Raw genomic sequence first — 22570 nt, forward strand, 5'->3', positions numbered from 1 at the left:
TAGCAGGATAGCATGATAGAAGGATATCAGAATAGCAGGATAGCATGATAGAAGTATATCAGGAAATCAGAATAGCAGGATAGCAGGATAACAGGATAGCAGGATAGCATGAAAGCAGGATAGCAGGATATCAGAATAGCAGGATAGCATGATAGAAGGATATCAGGAAATCAGAATAGCAGGATAGCAGGATAACAGGATAACAGGATAGCATGATAGCAGGATAGCAGGATAGAAGGATAACAGGATAGCAGGATAGCAGGATATCAGAATATCAGAATAGCAGGATAGCATGATAGAAGGACAGCAGGATAACAGGATAGCAGGGGTGTAGATGAAAGGATAATAGGAAAATTTCTTTGTAAAGAAAACAAACTTTCCATGATTTTGTTTAGATTTAAATTAATATGAACAAGTGTAAAATTGTAAAATACAGACGAACAATAATGGTTGGAACGTGTCTAATAATCCATCTCTTGGATTAGACCTAAATATATAGTTGCAATATCTTACAGAATTATCCAGTATATCTTGACTTTTATATTTTTACTCAGTTCTATTGCTAGCTAATATTGTTCTTGACCAAATTTTTATCACAACAATTTGTATGAAACTATCTAATAGAGACCATTTTACAGAATTGTAAAGAGGCCCAACTCCATACTATGGAATTCATAAAACGGTTGAATTGGAATTGGATTAGTGCTTTATCGATTTTTTTAACGTTAACTTCTGAAGGATCGTACATAGTTGAACTATTAGGTTTTTATCGAGAAATATGTCCTTCTTCAAAAATGTACAAGTTAAATTATTTAAAAACACATGTTTGTTGGAATGTTTAAAATCATAATATGAGTCTGACAGTCGTCTTCATTTTCCACAATTTTATGGATTCCACAGTATGAAGTTGGGCCTCAAGTTCTGCAAAATGGTCTCTATTAGATAGTTTCATACATTTTGTTTAGTTAAAAACAATTTTACCTTATAATAGAACCAAATAAAAATATAAATAGTCTTCTGCATCGATCACAGCCCTTGTATTATACACAACTTTACTGCAGCTGCACCCTGCAGGGAACCATGAACGAAAGAAAAAATAATGAATATAATTGTCTCCAATGTCTTATAATTTGTGCTGGGAGTGCTGGTTACCCTATTATCCCCTTCGTATACGGCTACATGTACTTTTGTATTCTACATGCTGGGTTACCCAGAAAAGAAGGGGAATGTAAAGACGACCGTGACGGACCTAGCTTGAATTGAGTCTTCTTCCTAAAATATGGTACACTTACAACTGTTTACTAATATTGATAAACTATAGGTTAGGCCAGAATCTACTTATGATAAACAAATATCCAGTACGCTCTCGGTATAGTTGATGGCTATACAGTTAGTAAAGAATTAGCGTACATCAGCACTATATACACTATAACCTCGTTGGTAATGACTTATTTGATAATTTGGTGAAAAATGAAACAAGTTTACAGTTTCAGAAAATGATGTATACATGGAAATAGCCAGTCAAAATTCCGGACAGTTTTCTTTGCAGTCTCATCCTTTGTGGGTAGCCCTGTATATTATTTTAAGAAATCCAAGCTGGTTTCCATAGCAAAAATATGAGTCTAGACGCTAGGCCTGAGGGTCTCATGGGATACATATTGCTAGGTCATATTGCAATAGAAATATAAGGATACAAGGATACAGGGATAAAATTGGATACAAGAGGAATATAGACATGCAAGAATACAAGGATACAATTATACAAGGATGCAAGGATACAAGGATACAAGAATACAAGGATACAAGGATACAAATATACAAGGATACAAGGATACAAGGATACAAGGATCCAAGGATACAAGGATACAAGGATACTTAAGGAAGCAGGGATACAGAATTGCAAGGATACAAGGATATACAAGGAAACGGATACAGGATTGCAAGGATACAAGAACACAGGAATACATGGATACCATGACATAAAGATACAAGAGTGCAGGATAAAATTAAATGAAAAAATGAATGAAAATGAGAATGAATAAAAAAGTATGACGGGATGGATAAAGTGAATAATTGAATAAATGGATAATTCTAATCTGCTCAACAGAAGGATATTATAGGCATCACCTAATTAATCCTACATACATATTTGTTTTACTTCATACAAATTGCTATTTTAAGGAGGATGTAATTTTGTAAAGAGTTTGATATATCATATATTTAAAGTATCTTTTCCTTCAAGGTTCCCGTTCTAGGAAGAGAAATCAAAAATATGTCGTTAGGTATAAGGTACACTATCATTATCATCAGGTTAAATTATGAGGCGAGTAATCAGTTCCTTGTTTTATCTGGGAGCTTAGGACGTTTTTCCGGTGGAATTGATATTGATACAGTGTTATACACAAAGAGTGAGACTTCAGAGAGAACTATTCCGGAATCTATTCTGTTTGTTTCCTATGAAGTCAAACCTTATAGAAATCCAACGTATAGAAACAGCTATGTAGAGCAACAAGGCGTATTTTCCGGGAGAACATTTTTTATATTTTTGAGAAATTAAACGTTTTTGTAAAACATTGTAGCTTGTCATTATCATTATCATAATTTCTATTCTTTCTAACATACCCTAGACATTACAGGAGCAAAATAGTTTAATATGTGCATTTGTACTGCTCTCTATATCTACAGTATTGTTTTAGAAAAAAAATTTCTTATAAGTCTAAAAAAAAGTTCTCTAGTAATGCTAATGTGATTTCATAAAATTCCTTAGATTTCTTTAAGGTTTAACTTCGTTTCCTATACTTCCTGATTCCCTGCAATTTTAAACTTTAAACTTTATGCAAAAAAAAATCACTAAATAAACCATTCCTGTCGTCTTCACAGTCTCATCCTTTTTGGATAAATCGTAGATGTAACTCTAACACAGAGCAAAGTGCAGGGATTGATTCTAAAGATATCATTTATATAAACTATAGAATAGGGAGATCTTGACTAAATCGGCCTGAAACACAAGGTTGATTATTGGCTTGACGAGTTAAAGGGACTGTACTGCCTCGTAATGTTAAGTGACCCTCTATGCAAAGTTGACAAACCCGATTTACAATTAACGAATAAAATATGAATTAGACGTTATGTTTATAATTTGGAAAACTGATTATTTTCAATTTTGTGACTTGCATATTTCTTCTGCAGGAAAACATGTAAGATTTATTAAAACTATAGATATAAAATTTAAAGAAGCACAACAAATTATGTTTATTTATATTTCTTTAATTTTACTCAACTTAAAACTTGTTCATTTGTACTATATACATATAAAATTGTATGTATGTACATTGATATCTAAAACTTGAAAATTGAGTTTCTAAAAATTTATCAATATGATAAGAATTTTTTTTTCAAAGAAAAAATATAGAAACTAAATGCATTCTAAATGGAAAGTTTTAGTGACGATTATCATTAGAAGATGATAATTTAAAGACGACATCAAACTTCGTTTCCCTTCCAATAACATTTGGAAAACTCTGAAATTACAGATTACTTCAGCTGTTCTTTTTTTTGACAATTTCTTGTTATAGTGACATTATACAGCGATAAACAGAAAACATTGGAATAGGAAGTCGACATAGCAATACTAAGGTGTATTTGATGTTAGAAAGCAATTAGTTTTACATTTATTAAATCACTAATATAGTTAAATGGGTCTGTTTTACCAAGAAAAAATTGCTGGGTCGCCTACTCAGAGGATTCTGAAAGTCGTCTTCTTCAGAGTTTTATGGTTATCCCCGTATATCTTGGATGTTTTACTTGAGCAAAAATATACGAAAACTACAAATAATTATAATAATTTATAAAAACATGAAAATTATTATTGATTTAATAAGAATGAATAATCATAAGTTAAGAATGTAAATAAAAAAATGGATTACACAGAAAAGACAAAAATTAAAATGAAAATTAATCGGACATTTTGTTTATTTTTAGCAAATACCGAACCATTATAAATTTTTGTAATGTTGAAAAAATGTTTATAATTTTACAAAAATGTTTATAATGTCGCAAAATTGATGTTTATAATGTTGCAAAAATATTAATAATTTCGCAAAAATGATAATAATATCGCCAAAATGTTGATAGCGTCCCAAACATTTTTATGATTTCGCAAAAATGTTCATGTTTCGAAAATCTAAATTGAATGGGTCGCAAAAATGTTTATAATGTCTTTAAAAAAGTTCAAAATGTAGCAAAAATGATTAAAATTTCGCAAACTTTATGTTGATAATGTCGCAAACAAATAGTTATTATAACATCGTAAAAATCTTCATAATGTCGCAAAAATGCTTTTCATAATTTCAATATTACGTCTCATATACAACATGTTTTGGTTTCTTCTTGGAAAAAGGGTTCAGGGCATGCATTAAAATCTGTATGTTTTGTCTTATCTGTGTAATCGGTGGTGGCATCGAACAACGGAACTGTACAATTATAAAAAACAATTTTACATGAATGCTTAACCGGGATATGTTTATACAGGGTGACCCACAAGAGGGGAAACTTTAATGACGACCTTAAAATGCGATTTCAATTACGTTTTTTTAACTAAATGATGTAATATCGTTTGGCAAGCTAGGAATGAAAAAAGAGTAAAACCAAAATTCAATTAAAAATCTGTAAACTGTTTAGTCTTTAGATTTTTTATTATTCGTCGGTTACCCTATAAATGGCTGATTCTAAATTATGCGTATTTATGTCGTCGTAGATCTTAATTACGCAAAAGTTTAAAACCAATTTTTTTAATATTATTAATACATTTTTTTTAATTTATACGTACTCAATCTAAGGACGGAATAGATCAAAATATGGCTGGACTTTATAATTAAACATTTCAAAATCAGGCCGATAGATGGTGTAAAGACGACCTACAGTATCCAGGTCTAATGATGAGAAATATGTTAAAGCCAGATCTTGACTATTGTTCCGTCGATTTGTCCATGGTATTGTGATATTTGTACTGCTTAGTCCACTGACTCCTAATGTACAAAAAAAAATTATTTTTAACTTTGTCAAAAAAAACAAAGCATAATTGTGCAAGATTTTAAACAACAAACAAATTTTTTTTTATCGATTAAATAATATTTTATTTGTAATAAAATAAAAAAATTTTAAATATCTAAATCCTCAGACATTGAAATCTTAAAGACATTTTATAGTAATATTTTTCCATAAATAAAGATGTTGAGATCAATTAATTTCTAAATACAATAAAAGTTAAAAATAATGATTTAAAACAAAACAAGAAAGATATGCAAAAAAATTGTCTTTTAATGGAAGATTTTCAAATAAAAAAAGTTTTTTTAAGGTCCTAACCGAACGTATTTTTAAGATAAAAAAGTTACAAACATTGTAAGTATATTCAATATTTAAGGGGTTCGAAGCGCAACTTGATTTATCTGTACGTACGCTGTAAGCTTTATTAAAATATGAAAATTGAGCTCTAAAATTATTTATGATTTATAAAACGCTTAGCTTTGCCCTTCTTTGAAACAAAAATAATATTTTTTTTAAGTTTCTGTTTTTTGAAAAACTTTTGCTTAATGTCCCGGGGATCCAATGGTTATTAATTCCATTAATCCCATTATTCCCATTAATCCCATAAATTTTATTAATCACATTAACTCCATTGATCCCATGCCATACCTGTAATAAATTCTACATCTTCGTTCCAGGTTTCCAATTTCCCAATCACATCGTACTCCATCTCACACATGTGGCAGTGGAGCCAGTAGGGCAACCAGTGATCGTTGTACTCCTCCAGTCTCTCTATCAGCAGATACTTCACGAACTCCTTGAAGGTCGGCCGCCGGGAGTTTATCCCGGCCGGCTGGTTTAGAATCTTACCAGCATACCGGCTGTATACATAGCCGTACTTTCTGGATAGTTCAAATTTATCACGAAATGCGGAAACCAAACGTTCAAAAGGATGCCGCACAAAAGTAAACACGAGTGATGTCGTCTTGGCGAGAGAAATGTCCACGGCATTTGGTTGGAAGTATTGCGCAGCCTCGTGTAACCGGGTCATAGGGAGCTAAACAATCAGATATTATTCTTCTTTATTTTTATCTATAATAAATATTTTCATCATCTCATATATCCATTCATCAGAACAGACAATCATCAACAAAATAATCATCATTATCCTAATCATACTCTTCTTAATGATCAAGCAGTCAAGATACAGTGAGAACCAGAAAACTGTGGAATAGGAAGACGACATTGAAACAATACCAAAGTGTATTTGATGGTGTTGCAAAGCAAATAGTTTTACTAAAATTATTAAATCGGTTATTTTGTGAAATGAAACCCGTTTACACTGTGCAATGGCGGTGTCTATATATGTTCATTTGACGATTTAAAGTCGTAACTTGAGTCTAAAAGCCGTCTTCCTATTTCCTTGCTTTTTGGTGTTCAAGTTTTATTTGTTTTGACATTATTCATTTGACAATTTCCTTATTGTATAAAGTTATAAAAATTTTAATTTTTTTCTTTGTTTATTAAAAAATTGTCTGAAATTATTTTAGTTTTTTGCTTTTCTGATGATGCCAAGTTTTTGGTGAAATATATTGTGAAGAAAATTATGTGATTCTAGTTAGAGAGAGAGTAGGGTTGGGATTCTAGTTAGAGAGAGAGAGTATGGTTGGGATTAGAGTATGGTTGGGATTCTAGTTAGAGAGAGAGTAGGATTGGGATTCTAGTGAAGGAGAGAGTAGGGTTGGGATTCTAGTTAGAGAAAGAGTAGGGTTGGGATTCTAGTTAGAGAGAGAGTAGGATTGGGATTCTAGTGAAGGAGAGAGTAGGATTGGGATTCTAGTGAAGGAGAGAGTAGGGTTGGGATTCTAGTTAGAGAGAGAGTAGGGTTGGGATTCTAGTTAGAGAAAGAGTATGGATGGGATTCTAGTTAGAGAAAGAGTAGGGTTGGGATTCAAGTTAGAGAGAGAGAGTATGGTTGGGATTCTAGTTAGAGAGAGAGTAGGATTGGGATTCAAGTAAGGAGAGAGTATGGTTGGTTTTCTAGTTAGAGAGAGAGAGTAAGGTTTGGATTCTAGTCAGAGCGAGTAGGATTGGGAATCTAGTTAGATAGAGATTAGGATAGGGATTCTAGCTAGAGAGAGAGTAGGGTTGGGATTCTAGTTAGACATAGAGTAGAGTTGGGATTATAGATAGAGAGAGAGTAGGATTGCGATTCAAGTTAGAGAGAGAGATAGTAGGGTTGAGATATGTTTAAAACTATCCAAGGTGTTCACAATGTAAACCAATATTCACCTGTTTTCCTACAATGTTAAAAAAGATTTGACTCCATGAACTGGAAGCCACCTTGTGGATCCAACAGTATAATAAATGCCAGTTTTTCTCCCAAATCAGGGAGTTCTCAAGAGGTCGGTTTAAGGTTCCCTCCATCTCCTGGTATAAGTTAATACCGTCTACCAACTCTGAGCCTGGAGAACTTGGTTCCTGAGCAAACCGTCCGAGTCCAAACCTTTGGCAGGTTTTACTTATCTGCTCTTTCCTCTCACGATATATATCCTGAAAAAAAAATAATGCAGTGCAATGAAATTAAAGTAAAATGATGTTCGAATTCGTTCTTAGTTGATTTGATTTTATTTTTTGTTTTTTAAAATGATATATTTCTTCACATTATAAGGAGAACACAGTTTTTTTATACCACCACATGTTTTACCTATTCTAGGGTCTCAAAGTATTTTTAAATATTTTTGATCCATGTAAATTTTCTAAAGAATGATGATCACTCTGATACATTGGTCCTTTATTCCGGCAAGCTAACTGTGACTTTCGATAACAATTTGACCAATTAAAAATATTATAATTTATTATTATTTTGTCGGTCGATGTGTTTAAAAAAAAGTAAAAAAAAAGATAACTCCGTAAGTTTAAAGGTTGATAAATTAAATACCAAAGATAGAATCCAAATAAAAAAACTGGCTATTCCAAGTTGAAATATATTGGGAAAATATTGAATAATACTTACCAATCTTTGTGCTTTAATTTTACTGCCAGAGACACCATATTTGGTTGGAAGGGTTACAGATATCTTTACACTGCTGGATTCTTCAGCTAAATCTTTCTCCAGGTCCTTGGATCGACTGGTAGAGTTTTCCACTATTCCTCCAGTTGATAACGTGGTCAGATAAGCTGAACTTTGATCTGGAACATTAAATTGTAAATTAAAAACATGCTTTGAAATATGTTTAGAAAAATGCGACTGAAACAGATCGTGGTATACAGTGGACATTTTACTAGTCTTGTACATGGGTTTCCATCAAATGATAGGACTGCAAAGACGACCTGAAATTCTGAAAATAAGACGATTTCCAGATTAAATGTAGTTGTTTCCTTTGAATAGTCTTTAAATGGTTTATTAAATTATTTGAAAAAGAAAGAAACACGTAGGGCGGGCCGCGTCATTTCTATCTCCCTTTCCAAACTTCTTGGTTCTGTGAATCAGCTGTTTTGTACCTGGAATCCTCTCTCCTGACGGATCTCCCTTGGCCAGCCTTCTTGACCTCCATCTTGTATCCTCTCCTCCACTCTAAACAGGTATATATATATATATATATATATATATATATATATATATATATATATAGAGGTGAGAGACTAAAGTTACCCTCCATGAAATGATGACAATGGTACACTTGAAACCTTTATCTGATCAATAATGTGGAAGATAACCTCGTTGTTTTAGGTTTAAAGTGTTTAACTCTGAAATTATATATGTTTTCCTTCAGTATAAATGTGCAAGACAATTTTGGTACAAAAACCATGCAGTTTTTTAAATTATTAACTGCATACATAACTAATTCAATTGATCAGATCAAGCTTTTAAGGGTATCGTTGTAAATCAGGCATTATCATCTTTACATCTAGGGTCAACTGAAACTACGCATGCAGCTCCTTTTATAGGTGCAAAAATGGTCTAACTTCAGTGATAATTAGAAAACTCTGATATAGAAAGACGACTTTTAGACACAATCTTTTACTTTTTTTAGTCCAATGAGCATGAGACACATCTATTGGACATTATATAAACCATGGTTGCATAATAAGGTTACCTTCTCTCGATGCGCATCAATGTACGGAAAATGTCGTCTCCTAAGATAAATTGGAGCGCATCGAGAGTAACTGACCTAATTATACAACCTTGTTGTAGAGAAACTAATTTAACTTAATTAATTAAACAGTTTCTAATAAAACTATTTGCTTGTAATTGTAGTTTTTGTGTGTAATTTGTTAAGTAATAATATGCGTATTATTATTATTATTATGATCAAAATATCTAAAATGTAATTACTGTTTTCTAAAAATTTCAACACATTTTATAAATCGACTTTAACATTAGCACCCTTAGGCATTTAATGTGAGTAAGCTAGTATATAATCAAGACGGATATAGGATCTAATCACTTCTTCCGGTTCTTTAATTTTTTTTTCTCAGGGTGGTGTGGGGGGGAGGGTTCAGACTTTCTCAAACATTCATTGATAAATACATCTATATATACAATTTAGATGCATAATAAATACATATATATATATATATATATATATATATATATAATATATACATGATGGAACTGTAGAATTATTTTTTAGTGATTCTCTGTTTTGGCATTCCTTTCCGATTCACAACATGTACCCTAAATAGCTAAACAAGAATGAACCATGTTTATCCATGTTTAAATGTTGTTACTCTGATATGATCAAAGGTTCTTGTGGAAGTTTTCAACGGAAAAAAAGGAGCAAATTTTCAGAATTAAACACTTCAACATCAAGGTTTAAAGCTTAACGTTAATTATGAATACGAAATTCACCTATTTTTTTTTTTTTTTTAATGGAGATGTTCACATAAAATTCTAATAATGTTCCCTTTAATAATGTAATTGTATCTTTAAATTTTTAGTTACTTTAATATTTTTATCAAAAGTTTAAAAAGAGAGATTGCCTAAACTTATTAATATTTGTTTGCATATTTATACATTTTTACTTTTATTAATGTTTTTCAATGCAGAAATCTATTTAGAAAATTTAAAATATACAAAAACTTGATTCATAACAATTAATTAAATAGAACAACATGGGGAAGGTGTAATACTGATAGATACAGTGAGAACAAGAAAACTCTAGAATAGAAAGACGACTTTCAGACTCAAGTTACTACTTTAAATGGTCCAATGAACATGAAACATAGAAAATGTAAATAGACCCATTTAACTTAATAACTGATTTAATAGGTTACCATGGTAAACCTATTTCCTTGTAAAAACTTCAAATACACTAAGTATTACTATAATGTCGTCTTTCTATTCGACAGTTTTCTGGTTTTCACTGCAGTAGATACATTTTATAGGTTAGAGGTTCCAGAATTTCCGATAATTGAAATTATTGAAAGATATCATATGACGGAGAAATCTAGTATTTCTGTAAATCATCTAATAAATTATACAGTATACACTTGACCACTCATGATGACATTTTTTAACGTTCCATACATTGAATTTCATAGATTTCAACAATTAAGACACCTAGACAGGGTTCAGAGACGACTGTATATAGGACCCCCTTAGATTCTAATACAGACACTCAAATTTATGTGAAATTACGACTTGGTGATTTCCTTTTGACCTTGATTGTTACGTTCAAGTAATTACAATCAAGTTTATTTGATTTCAAATTAGAATTTCAAAACTCAAGAGCTTTTCAAGAAAATTTTGAAAATTTCAGTTTAACATGATTGATTTTACGGGGGCAGAGAAGCAAAATTAACCTTGAGAAATTTGGACTCTCAGTTCGTCGCAGAAGTATTCTGTTGCTATCCCTGTTAAAATATATATAAGGGAGAGGAACTCAATGAATAGAAAGGGCGGAATCTTCTTCTCCGGATCCACCATGATTTCAAAATCTATAGAACTACAGTTATTACGGTGTTAGTTTAGCTGTAAAGTTTTAACAAGATGGTTTCTTGTAAAAAATCTGCGAAATTTTCCTGTTTTAAAGGGATAGTTGACGTTATTCTGTGTGAACCTTAAATTTATAACAAAATTCCTTTTCCTAAAGTATAATTAATCCACTGTAAAGTGTAAACTAGACCGAGGAAGAAAGTATAATTTGACTTTGTGAGCTCATAGCTCCTCTAGTTTTGATTTTACAAACAAGCATGAGAAAATAATATTAATTTGGTTTTACATTAGACCTTTTGTTCTTGTCAATATCTCTTCAATTAGAGGTGTAGGACTTACGTGTTATTTAGTTTAGTTTAACGTGAACAACGAATTTTCTTGTGATTATTTGACATTCTTCAGTTACGCTACCCGTCCCTTTAATGCCTGAATAAACCGCAGAACAAGAAGAAATGCAAATGGTATTCATCTAGGCATAAATAGGAACTAGTAATTAGACAGATTTTAATGAAAGGAACTGTACACAAAATGTTATGAAAGGAACTGTACACAAAATGTCATTTAAAGAACTCGAAAGTCCCTTAAAAGGAATTGAGTCTTTGCCACAAGTTCAAATTTTCTAATTCCTATATCTTAGTAACCTGACTTAGTAAACCTTTGATATTTTAAACTTAGTTTATTTAGTAATAACAGAATTCATAGTTTGAAAAATCGAAGGTCTACAAATTAGATTGCAAAGATGCTGGGATTAGATAATTATAGTTTGTGGCAAAGACTCAATTCCTTTATCTTTATAGAGTTGTATAGAGTATACCTTTATCTACATGATTCAAACTTTTTTACAAACACAATAGATGCTTTATAAGATCATTTTCTCCCGCATAGAATACAGGGTTAAAGGGAGTGTTAGCGAAAAATGAAAGGGGGTATAGGCTTAATGCGATAAAAAAGTGCTTTTGATAGCTAATAATCTTACTTCTATCTGTTGCTCTATATGGAGAAAATTGTTAAAGACGTCTCATACCGAATAACTTAGCGCCCATACAAATTCAGAAAATTGCAACATATGACTTTGACCGTAAAAAATCAATTTAATTTCTAAGAAATCATTCAGATATTACAACCTATAGTCATCGATTATTTTTCGCCTCATTTGTATATAGTTTATATTTTATAATATTTTTTAATTAATTTGTTTTGAATTTGATTATTTCTCTTGTCGCTTGCGCAACTATCTACGAATGCCGCGAACCACTCACATTTTTCGAAATCTGTTAAAACGTTTTCTAAAAAAATATAAAATATTATAAAATAACCCTATGCGAGCTACGAAAATTATGGCCAAATAAATGATTTGATTTAAAGTACATACATCAACGATTTATAAAACTATCGATTATGAATAATATAAAAATAATAAATATGAATCTCAACATTATGCAATCAACGGATTAATTTAATTCATTTTTTCGCTATCCAGTGATAGTGATACCCTGCAAGGATAACTTTAATTGAGGAATCAAGTAGTATTGATCCTCTAATTTAATATTGAATATTGAGATCAAGTATTCAATAAAAGTTTGGATCTCAGTTTCCCTGAGCGTATAACACAGCATCTCATACTGTGATAATTATTTGTCATTTCTTGGTCAAATTTACCGCCATTTTACTAACGTGCTAGGTTACTGCTGGGAAAATATGGTGAGAAACTCTCAAAAATTAGTTTTTTTTTATATAAAATACCGTACAGGGTAGTTGCAGTTTAAATAACCGTACAAAGGAGGCTTTTCAACCGTACAGTGCTGGTTTGTTAAACATATAGTGAAGACACATTAACTGTACAGCGTAGACAAATAAACCATACAGTTGTAGACATATGAACCATACACTATACAGTGTAGACAAATGAACCGTACACCGTACAGTGCAGGCATATAAACCGTACAGTGAAGACATGTTAGCTGTACAGTAAGGGAACTTTATCTGTACGGTGAAGGCAGATAAACTGTACAGTAAGGGAACTTTAACTGTACGGTGAAGGCAGATTAACTGTACAGTAAGGGTACATTAACTGTTCGGTGAAGGCAGATTAACTGTACAATAAGGGCACATTAACTGTACGGTTAAGGGAGATTAACAGTACAGTAAGGGCAGATTAACTGTACAGTAAGGTCAGATTAACTGTACGGTGAAGGCAGATTAAATGTACAGAAAGAGCACTTTAATTGTACTGAAAGGCAGATTAAATGTACAGTTAGGGCACATTAACTTTACGGTGAAGGCAGATTAAAAGTACAGTAAGGGCACTTTAACTGTACGGTGAAGGAAAATTAACTGTACAGTAAGGAGACTTTAACTGTACGGTGAAGGCAGATTAAATGTACAGTAAGAGCACTTTAACTGTACGGTGAAGGCAGATTAACTGTACAGTAAGGGCACTTTAACTGTACGGGGAAGGCAGATTAAATGTACAGTAAGGGCACTTTAATTGTACGGTGAAGGGAAATTAACTGTACAGTAAGAGCACTTTAACTGTACGGTGAAGGCAGATTAAATGTACAGTAAGGGCACTTTAACTGTACGGTGAAGGCAGATTAACTGTACAGTAGTGGCACATTATCTCTACGGTGTAAGGAGATTCCAACATTGATCCTCAAATAATCAAAGATTTACACAGTTTAAATTTTACGACAAAAGACAACGTTTCTATTGATCCACCCTTAACCCCTGGGTTTAATCTATGTACTTATGATTTAATGGAATAGTAAAAACTTTCTTTATTTACATTTATGTATCTACATAATATTGTGGTTTTTTAAAAATTAATTTCTAAATAAAACAACATTTGTCTTTGTTATGATTAGACTGATCTTTTCTAAAATTTCATCTCACTTTCTTGAAATTATCTAACCCAGTTATAGGACACAATCCAAGGATTCATTCGAGCTCATGCTGTCCTTTGATGATAAATGGTTTCTAGTTGAAGAATGAGATGTGGGATGAACTGGTTGAATGAAATGAGCCTCAATCCTGATGGTCACATCTGCTGAAATTTCTTTAACATTCTTTAGGACTAAACATTGAGCTAGCAGTTATGATTGCAGAACCTGAACTGAACAAATAGACTTTAGTAAAGTAAATACTGTACTATCTATATATAGAATAGTAGAGAAAATACCGTACATATATCCTACATTATAGCTAATACCGTAAAATAGACTAGAGTAGAGCAAATACTGTACTTTTAGACTAAAGTGGAGCAAATGATGTTCTTTAAATTTCAAGTAAAGCAAACCCCGAACTCTGGACTTCAGTACAGATAAAATTCCATACTATAAAAGATAAAATATCGTAAGGATTTTAATAAAATTTCAAGAATTTCAAGAATTTAAATTTTTTTGCAAAATTAAAAACCTGTAAAACACATTTTTTTAATTTTTATCATTCATAAACCTTTCCTGTGGTCACGTGATGTCCCACAAAAAATTTGGGCCCGATTAGTTCAGCCGTTTTGACGTTTATTAGATACTAACAAACAGACAGACACCAAGACAACCTAAATTTATATATAGATCTAAAGCAGTACTTAACTTCAGATGGATCAAAACCCTCTTTTTATATAAGCAGTTGCAGTGTATACATATATTTTAAATAAATGGAATTTTTGTTTCTTAAGTTAGACCAATATAATATATAGAACTGAACTTAACTTCTGATATCAGTCGGACAAATTCTGGGCTCCAATTATCCTTAAACCCGTAAAATAGATGCTGGCTGTACCAGATGTTTTAAAAACAAAACAGACCTTGATGAAGCGTTTAACTTCGCATTGAGATATGGTTCTATATTGAAACAGGAAAAATCCTTATTTGATCTTTAATAACAAAATGTGTTCAAGAGTTAATTACATGAACAAAGGGTAGACTTGATTTTAAAGGACTTTCTATTCTGTCAGAATTAAGCACTTGTCGATCTAGAAAAACTGCTATTGATCAAATATAAGTTTGAAAGGGTACTCTTGTGAATAGAGTATCAATGAAGGGTCACTTGAAATTTCAACGACAGTCCTTTTAAGCCTGCCAAGGAGTATTAAACTGAGGTTAGGGGGATAGAGATTGTTTACACGTTTCTGTGAGGTATTAGGACAGCCTAGGAACTATATAGTTTATCAAAACAATAAAGATTGTAAACCAAGGTCAGAATTATTCCGGACAGGACAGGAGGACCGGGCATGTACAGCCAGTGTGTATTTACAAAACCAGTTTTGAATCTTTGAAATTTTGTTTTTAATCTTCATGACAGAAACAAATCTCAAGAACTGAAGATGGTTTGGAGCATCTTTAACACCGAGTTTTAAATCAGTTTTATTCAGCTATTATTTTCCCAGTCCTTCCTTTCTCCTTATTTACACTCTTATTGTGCATGTAGACCCCCCCCCCCCCAGCCTATGCTCTGATAAGCAATCTATTTAGTATTATATAATAATTCTATATTATGATTTGAATAATTAACGTGATCAACTGTGTGGAGCAATGTGTGTTTAAATCCGGCAACTTTTAAAGGAAATGATAACCTGTCTCAAACCCTAGTTTTCTATTCCATATTTGCTGCCTTATGATGTTAACTTTAATAATAATTTTTGAAATAAAAGGTTGCAAAGATATAAGGATTAAAATGATAGGATTTGAGGAGAGTTATCAGTCATCAGAGATGCAATTTAAATCGGTTTAAGTAAGTTAAACTGATTCATTAAAATAAAATAAGTTAAACTAATTTGAATCCATTTGAAAATTTAAAAGTTTCGATTTCTAGTTTTCTGTTGAGTAAACGCATGACCAAGCAAGAAATTACAAATTTAAATAAATTTTATGATTGATTCAAGCTCCATGATATAAATCATTTTATAATTGAAATTTCTTATTAAAATATTAAATCTAGATTATAAAATGATTTCACAATACTCTGTTGAGAAATGAAGATTACATTTTCAGTTCTGATCAATTGATAAATAATATTTTAACATGTTTTTTTTTTAGAATTTACATCATTACAAAAAATAGATACGACAAGTGAGTAAAAACTGGATGCATAAACATATATATATTAATCCATCCCAAACATATATACCGTGGGTCAAAAAAGGTCTACAACAAACTTTAACTTTGATTCAGTCATTTTTAAGTTTTGCTTTTAAAGAAAGCCGACAATTGATGTATGTTGTATGTGTATTGTGAATGCATGCAGTTTTCCGCATTTTTCTACATTGGTCGGTGTTTATCTCAATACAATAAAGACGACTTTTGCATTCATGTTTTAATTGTTAACAAGCTCAATTCGAATTACAAAGAAAATGAGTCTTTGTTACAAACTTAAATTTCCTGATCCCTATATCTTTGCAACCTGATGTTGTAAACCTGTGATATTTCAAACATAGATTACTACTTGATATATCAGAATTTATAGTTTGAAATATCTTAGGTTTACGACATAGGATCGCAAAGATATAAGAATTAGAAAATCATAGTTTGTGGCAAAGACTCAATTCCTTTACAAGTAAACCAAGAAAATCTGTTACTTGATAGTATTATTATTTTCCATGATTATGTGAATCCATGCTGTTTATAAGTTTGTCAGAAATCAAAATTGAAATGGAAAGTCGTCTTCATTGCATTGATACATACGACAACGAATGTAGTAATATCATAAAAATAAATTTCTCCTGGATATCCCGTGCACGTCGTTGTCTTATGGTGATCAGAAAACTAAGGGATCAAATTCAAAAGTTATCACAGTAGTTATCGATATCAAGCGTTAAAAATGAGCGCTATATATATACTTAAAAACGGTTTAACCTTAAGGTTCAACTTTCTTCTCAATTATTGTTAAATGTTTATGCTTATATCGTGACTGAGTTTAGTTGACTTGGTTTTACGATGGTAAAATTAGAAAACATCTTAAGGTTAATAAACTATAATAATCCATATATGTATATAAAGTAGTAATCTCTCTTTGTTTGTTTGTGTGTATGTATCTCAGGAACCCCTTGAGTTTTAACTGTTACTTTTTCAAGTCGAAATATGTATTGTACTCGTTTTAACTTTGTTGAAATTGGTGGATTTTTAATAATATTTTTTTCTCCATAAACCTTCCCTGTGGTCGTTCGTTGAATTGAGAACAAATTTGAGTACGACAAGCCGTTTTGACGTTTATTGGATATAAACAGACAGACAAGCGAAATACATAAAAAGATATACACTGACAGCTTGACCATCTTTTATTCAATGACGTAATTTATCTAAATATATTCTCAAAATTCTAGTTTTTTTATAATATTTGTTAAACTGTACTTCGATATTTAATTTTCTTGGTTGTATTTCATTTTCCAATTTATTTTAACTTTAGATATTTAGATCTATAAATGTCAAAACATTGAAGATACAAAATATCAACTATAGACTTCACAACATGAAGAATACTATATATATAGAGCAGAAGACAAAAAATTCTCAATTTTAGAAATTTCATCATTAGAAACAAAAAAAATCTACGAATAAATTTGATTGTTCAGAGAAATTGTACATGATGAAGAAAGCGGAAGCGGATTTAAAGGACGACTGATTATTCAAAATTTTATTTTAATTGTTTAAAATAAGTTTCACATGAATGAGCAGAATAATTTGATTCCTAATTAGGCATTTCTTATTTCCAGGATATAATGTTTATAGAAATACGTGTTTAAAAAAAGGGGGGGGGGGGCTTCGTGCCCCCTATTGTGCCCCCCATGACCCCCCCATGAATCAAAATATCCTGGTTTATTTAAAAGAAAGGCTTAAATTTCCAACCCATCTTAACCAATTTTACGTTTAGATTCCCGTTTCAAGTCATGCTTTGTTGGGCTTAAATATTTCTATTATATAATAATAAATCAAAAAAAGGAAGAAAGAAAGTGCTTCTACAATGTGATAGTATATACCAAAAGAAATAATAAATTATTTTGCATAGAAATGAGTAATAAAAAGAACCAAAATGCCTTATGAAGGTGAACAAATATTAAAGAAAAAGAGAAAGAAGAAGGGTTTGAACAGAGAGAATTGATAAATATCGAGAGAATGTAAAAATAGAAAGTAAAAAAATAAAAAAAATGGAGAAAGAAAAGAAGTAAATCGATGAAAGGGAAAGAAAGGAAGAGTGTGGGGGGAAGTAAAGGGAAAAGGGCGAATGCAAGTGAAAAGAAGCAGGGGAAAGGGGGGGGGATTTCGTGGATGAAAAGGATTATGAATTTTCTCCCACGGATATCATTTATATCAATTCTTCTTTCAAATCAGCTCAAGGCAAAAATATTTATTAGAGAAAAAGGAAAAGTTACAAAAGTTCATTTCTCTGTTCACTTTTAAAATCCACCAAAAAATGAAAGTTTTCATGAATTCAGATTTTTAACTTTAGTTACGTGATAAGTCATATGAGAAAAGGAAGTAAAGTGAGTCTCTTCTCTGTCTATAAACATTGCATGATACATCTACATTTTAAACCTTTAAACCATACCTTAGTGTCTAAACCCCTCCCTCCCCCCTCAACCTATCCAACCCCTGATCTCTTAAGTTTCTCTAACTTTAAAGTTTCTATTTTTTTATTTCTAGAACTTTTCTGAGAAAATTATTTGTAAACACACTTTCAAGCGATAGGTTCGATTCACAGCACTATCCTATAATAAAGCTTTGTCTATATCAAGTTTGAAATATCCATGTTTTCGTTAATCAAAACTGTCTATTTTTACTTGTGGTTTATCTGAACAAGCGAATTTCGCATTTCTTGCTTCAGAAACACTAGAGAAATTAGCAGACTTAAGCATTTTACAGCTAGAAAAACAACGTTATCTTCCACATTATTGATCAGATTATAAGGGTTATGGGAAACCGTAGTAAATCTGTCATGCACCTCTTGAAATGTAGATTTACGTTAAAGGAATTGAGTCTTTGCAACAACCTCAAATTTTTGAATCCCTATTTATTTGCAACCTGATCTGGTGTAAAATTTTGATATTTCAAACTTAGATTAATTGATATAACACAATTCATAGTTTGAAATATCTAAGGTCTACGACATTGGATTGCAAAGATGTAGGAATTAGAAAATCAGAGTTTGTTGTAAGGACTTTCATTTAATTTCGACAGTTTAACTAAAATGTAAACAAAGATCTAATGGTTCTGGCTTATATCAAGTTTTAAACACAACAACAAAGAATTGAAAAATTTACAATAAACGTTTTGAATTAAAATCTTAATATCAGAGTTTGTGTTAAACCTTAGTTATTTTTTATCATACTTTTACTTTCATTAAATTCAAGAGAATTATGAAATATTCAAAATCATATCTTCAAAACTGTTAACCTTTGTGACAAATAGAACATTAAAAATCGTAATGCAAATTAACCTTACAGATAAAGATATGCTGATCTCAGAATATCGAGAAAAATAGGATGTGGATAGTTAACAGTAATAGTTTGACCGAGAATGCATACATTTAGCTACTTCTTCGTATTTATAAATTCCGACCTCACAAATTCATAAATTTCGATCTCCGATTGTTTAATGGATTTGTAAAGAATATTATAGAAAATAAGAGAATCTAGAAAACATATTGTAAACTTATTAGCTGCGGTTACAGTGCACAATTTAAAAACCATCTAACTATATTTACTGCCTAGGTATTAATGGTTTCTCGGAGATACAGATTAACATATTAAGAAACTGACAAACATAAAAAGTAGTTATTTTGTCAGAGCTCACTTGTAACCGATTTTATGCTGCAATACATTTTTTTGCCGAGAATTGGTTGGATGCAGCCCCAGTTTTCAACCGATGGACTCTTTAAATGTTAAAACTTTCAGTCTAAAGTTAAAACCAAACCAAACACCATGTAGATTTATTTCTTAGTTGTTCGTTCTGGGTGAATATCAAAGGATTTCGAAAACGTCAAAAATAAATACAACTAGCTCCGAACATGATAAAATCAAATCTTAATTTCCAAAAACTACTCTTTTTAGAAACATCATATATTTGTTTAAATATACTTTAGTATCTTCGGATTCTGATTAATATCTTGATATCTTGAAATCTAATCTTAAAAACTGTGATTTTTATAAAATATTAAACTACGAGATCACTTTATTCTACTATCAGAGATACTATTCAAATTTGGGTACAATTAAACTAACAGAAATGATATATCTAACTAGAGAAATTAGATATCTAACTACCAGAGATAAGATATCTATCTACCAGAGATAAATATCTAACTAGGGATCATGTATCTCACTACCAGAGATAAGATATCTATCTACCAGAGATAAAATATCTAACTATGGATCATGTATCTCACTACCAGAGATCATACAGTGAAACCCTTAATAACGAATACATCGAAAGAATTCATCAATTGTCGTATTCTTCACTTTCTGATAATGGAATATTGCAGATATTTAGGTTTTTAATTAAATAATTATATGGAACTCTTTAAAACTGTTCCCGCATAGTCATGGATATTTATTTATTTTCTCAAATACTGAAATTTACGAAATATAGTATAAAACTCGTTGAAATATTGTCAAGACGACATTTGATAAATTCTTCCAATGTATTCGTTATTAAGGGTTTCACTGTATAACTTACCAAGTATTATATGTAAAAGGGACTTGATCTAACTTGAATCGGAGATCAAATATTCAGCTGTGGGTTCATTCCATTCTCTCCGAATACCAAAACTATTGGAATCCAATAAATAAATATTGGCAGAACAGATTTTAGGAACAGGTTGATAAAGATACAATAGATAGATAAATATATATACAATAGATAGATAAATATAGATACAATAGATAGATAAATATATATACAATAGATAGATAAATATGGCAAAACTTCAATCTTCAATCCTCTTGTGGAATATATCATAAATTATTTTCATTTGTTTAAATTTTTGTTTGATTTAATCAAGTAGAATTTATGATTAAAATAAAAAATAAAACAGGCAAAGAACTTCTTAAAAATACCAGAACAAGGGTGTTTTACGAGTATTATTGATTTAAAAATTAAGACGTTCTCTAAATTATCATGTTTAGTGAGACACCCAATGTAGAATACATTTTTGAAACCTGAGTCCTTCCTCAATTGTCGTGTTTTTAGGACCACTCAATCTGGGACGCTAGAATAATTGTAAGATCTCTTAATTTACATGTTTATTGGGACACCCTGTAAGATCTTTTATTTTACATGTTTATTGGGACACACTGTAAGATCTTTTATTTTACATGTTTATTGGGAGACCTTGTTAGATCTCTTATTTTACATGTTTATTGGGACACACTGTAAGATCTCTTATTTTACATGTTTATTGGGACACACTGTAAGATCTCTTATTTTACAAGTGTATTGGGACACACTCTATGATCCCTCAATATAAATGTGTATTGGAAAACCAAGAATATAAATTAAGTGAGACACCCTGTAAGATAAATGATTGAAACCCAAGTTGTATGTGAATTTAGAATTTTTGGACAAACAGTTGAAGCTTCAGCCGTCTCTTAATGTATATTGGGACACCCTGTGTTGTTGAAACCTAGGCTTTAACTCACCTTTAAGGTTCCCAAGGTCAGGATGAAGATGAGAAGGATGAAGGAGAAGATGCAGAGACCAACTCTTCTAATCCTCATTCTGGATCTTGATTTTTCATTCTTGATCTTGATCTTTTATTCTAGATCTTGATCTTTCATTCTTGATCTTGATATTTCATTTTTGATCTTGATCTTTCATTCTTGATCCAGATCTTTCATTCCTTATCTTTCATTCTTGTTTATGATCTTGATCAAATGGTTATTAATTACATTCTATACTTTTATGAATCTTTATCACAACTCACGTTTAAATCACATAATTCTCAAATCTGAGCTGAACAACTGCCAACTCAAGAATAGTGGTTTTGTAAAAATGTACGGGCATATTATTTGGCCTGCTCGCAATAGGCCTGTGTTTACGGTAAGCGCGTCTGCTGAGAACTGAAGTTAGAATCCCCGGAAGAATCTTACGGAACAATTTTACAACGCGCGTGAGGTTGCGTGCATTACGTTTATTCACGCATACTTTGTATGGAGTTATTTACGAATTGAAATTATTCAACATCCTATTAACCAAATATTGAATGGATTTTGCGAGCACAAAAAAATACAGAGGAAACCAATAAACTGTAAAAAATAGGAAGACGACATTTAAGCAATCAAGGACTACAGAGAAGATTGCAGACGACTGTAGGGACTCACATTTTGATATTTTTTGTCCAATCTTTTATGTTATGGCTAAATACAAAATTAGAAATCCAGACTACAGAGTTTTATAGGTTTTCATTAAAGTTTGATCTATTGTGGGTACGCCTGTATGTATGAATTTATATACAGGAAGTCTTAAACAACATTAGTTGATCCAAGAAGAATTGATTGAATAGAAGGAGGCCGGGCGATAGGGTTTCCTGAGCCCGAAATTTAAAAGAGTATCGTTGAACGAAACTCCCGAGTTTCCTTTTTGGGGTCTTGGCATTTGTGTAGATTTTGATTTA

At 31.3% G+C, this 22570-nt stretch overlaps 1 protein-coding gene across 1 annotated transcript; it reads right to left on the minus strand.

Moving 5' to 3' along the window:
* Positions 1-4010: 4010 nt before the first annotated feature.
* LOC111699529 (carbohydrate sulfotransferase 11) lies at positions 4011-22151 on the minus strand. Its single transcript, XM_023470220.1, has 6 exons — positions 21597-22151; positions 8530-8602; positions 8042-8217; positions 7318-7578; positions 5695-6082; positions 4011-5027 (listed from the first exon to the last, which is right to left on the minus strand). Exons 1-6 carry the CDS (start codon positions 21672-21674, stop codon positions 4834-4836), a joined length of 1170 nt encoding a protein of 389 aa, XP_023325988.1. The 5' UTR covers positions 21675-22151; the 3' UTR covers positions 4011-4833.
* Between the last annotated feature and the right edge of the window lie 419 nt (positions 22152-22570).

This window comes from Eurytemora carolleeae, unplaced genomic scaffold (assembly GCF_000591075.1).
Source record: "Eurytemora carolleeae unplaced genomic scaffold, Eaff_2.0 scaffold27, whole genome shotgun sequence".
NCBI lineage: Eukaryota > Metazoa > Arthropoda > Copepoda > Calanoida > Temoridae > Eurytemora > Eurytemora carolleeae.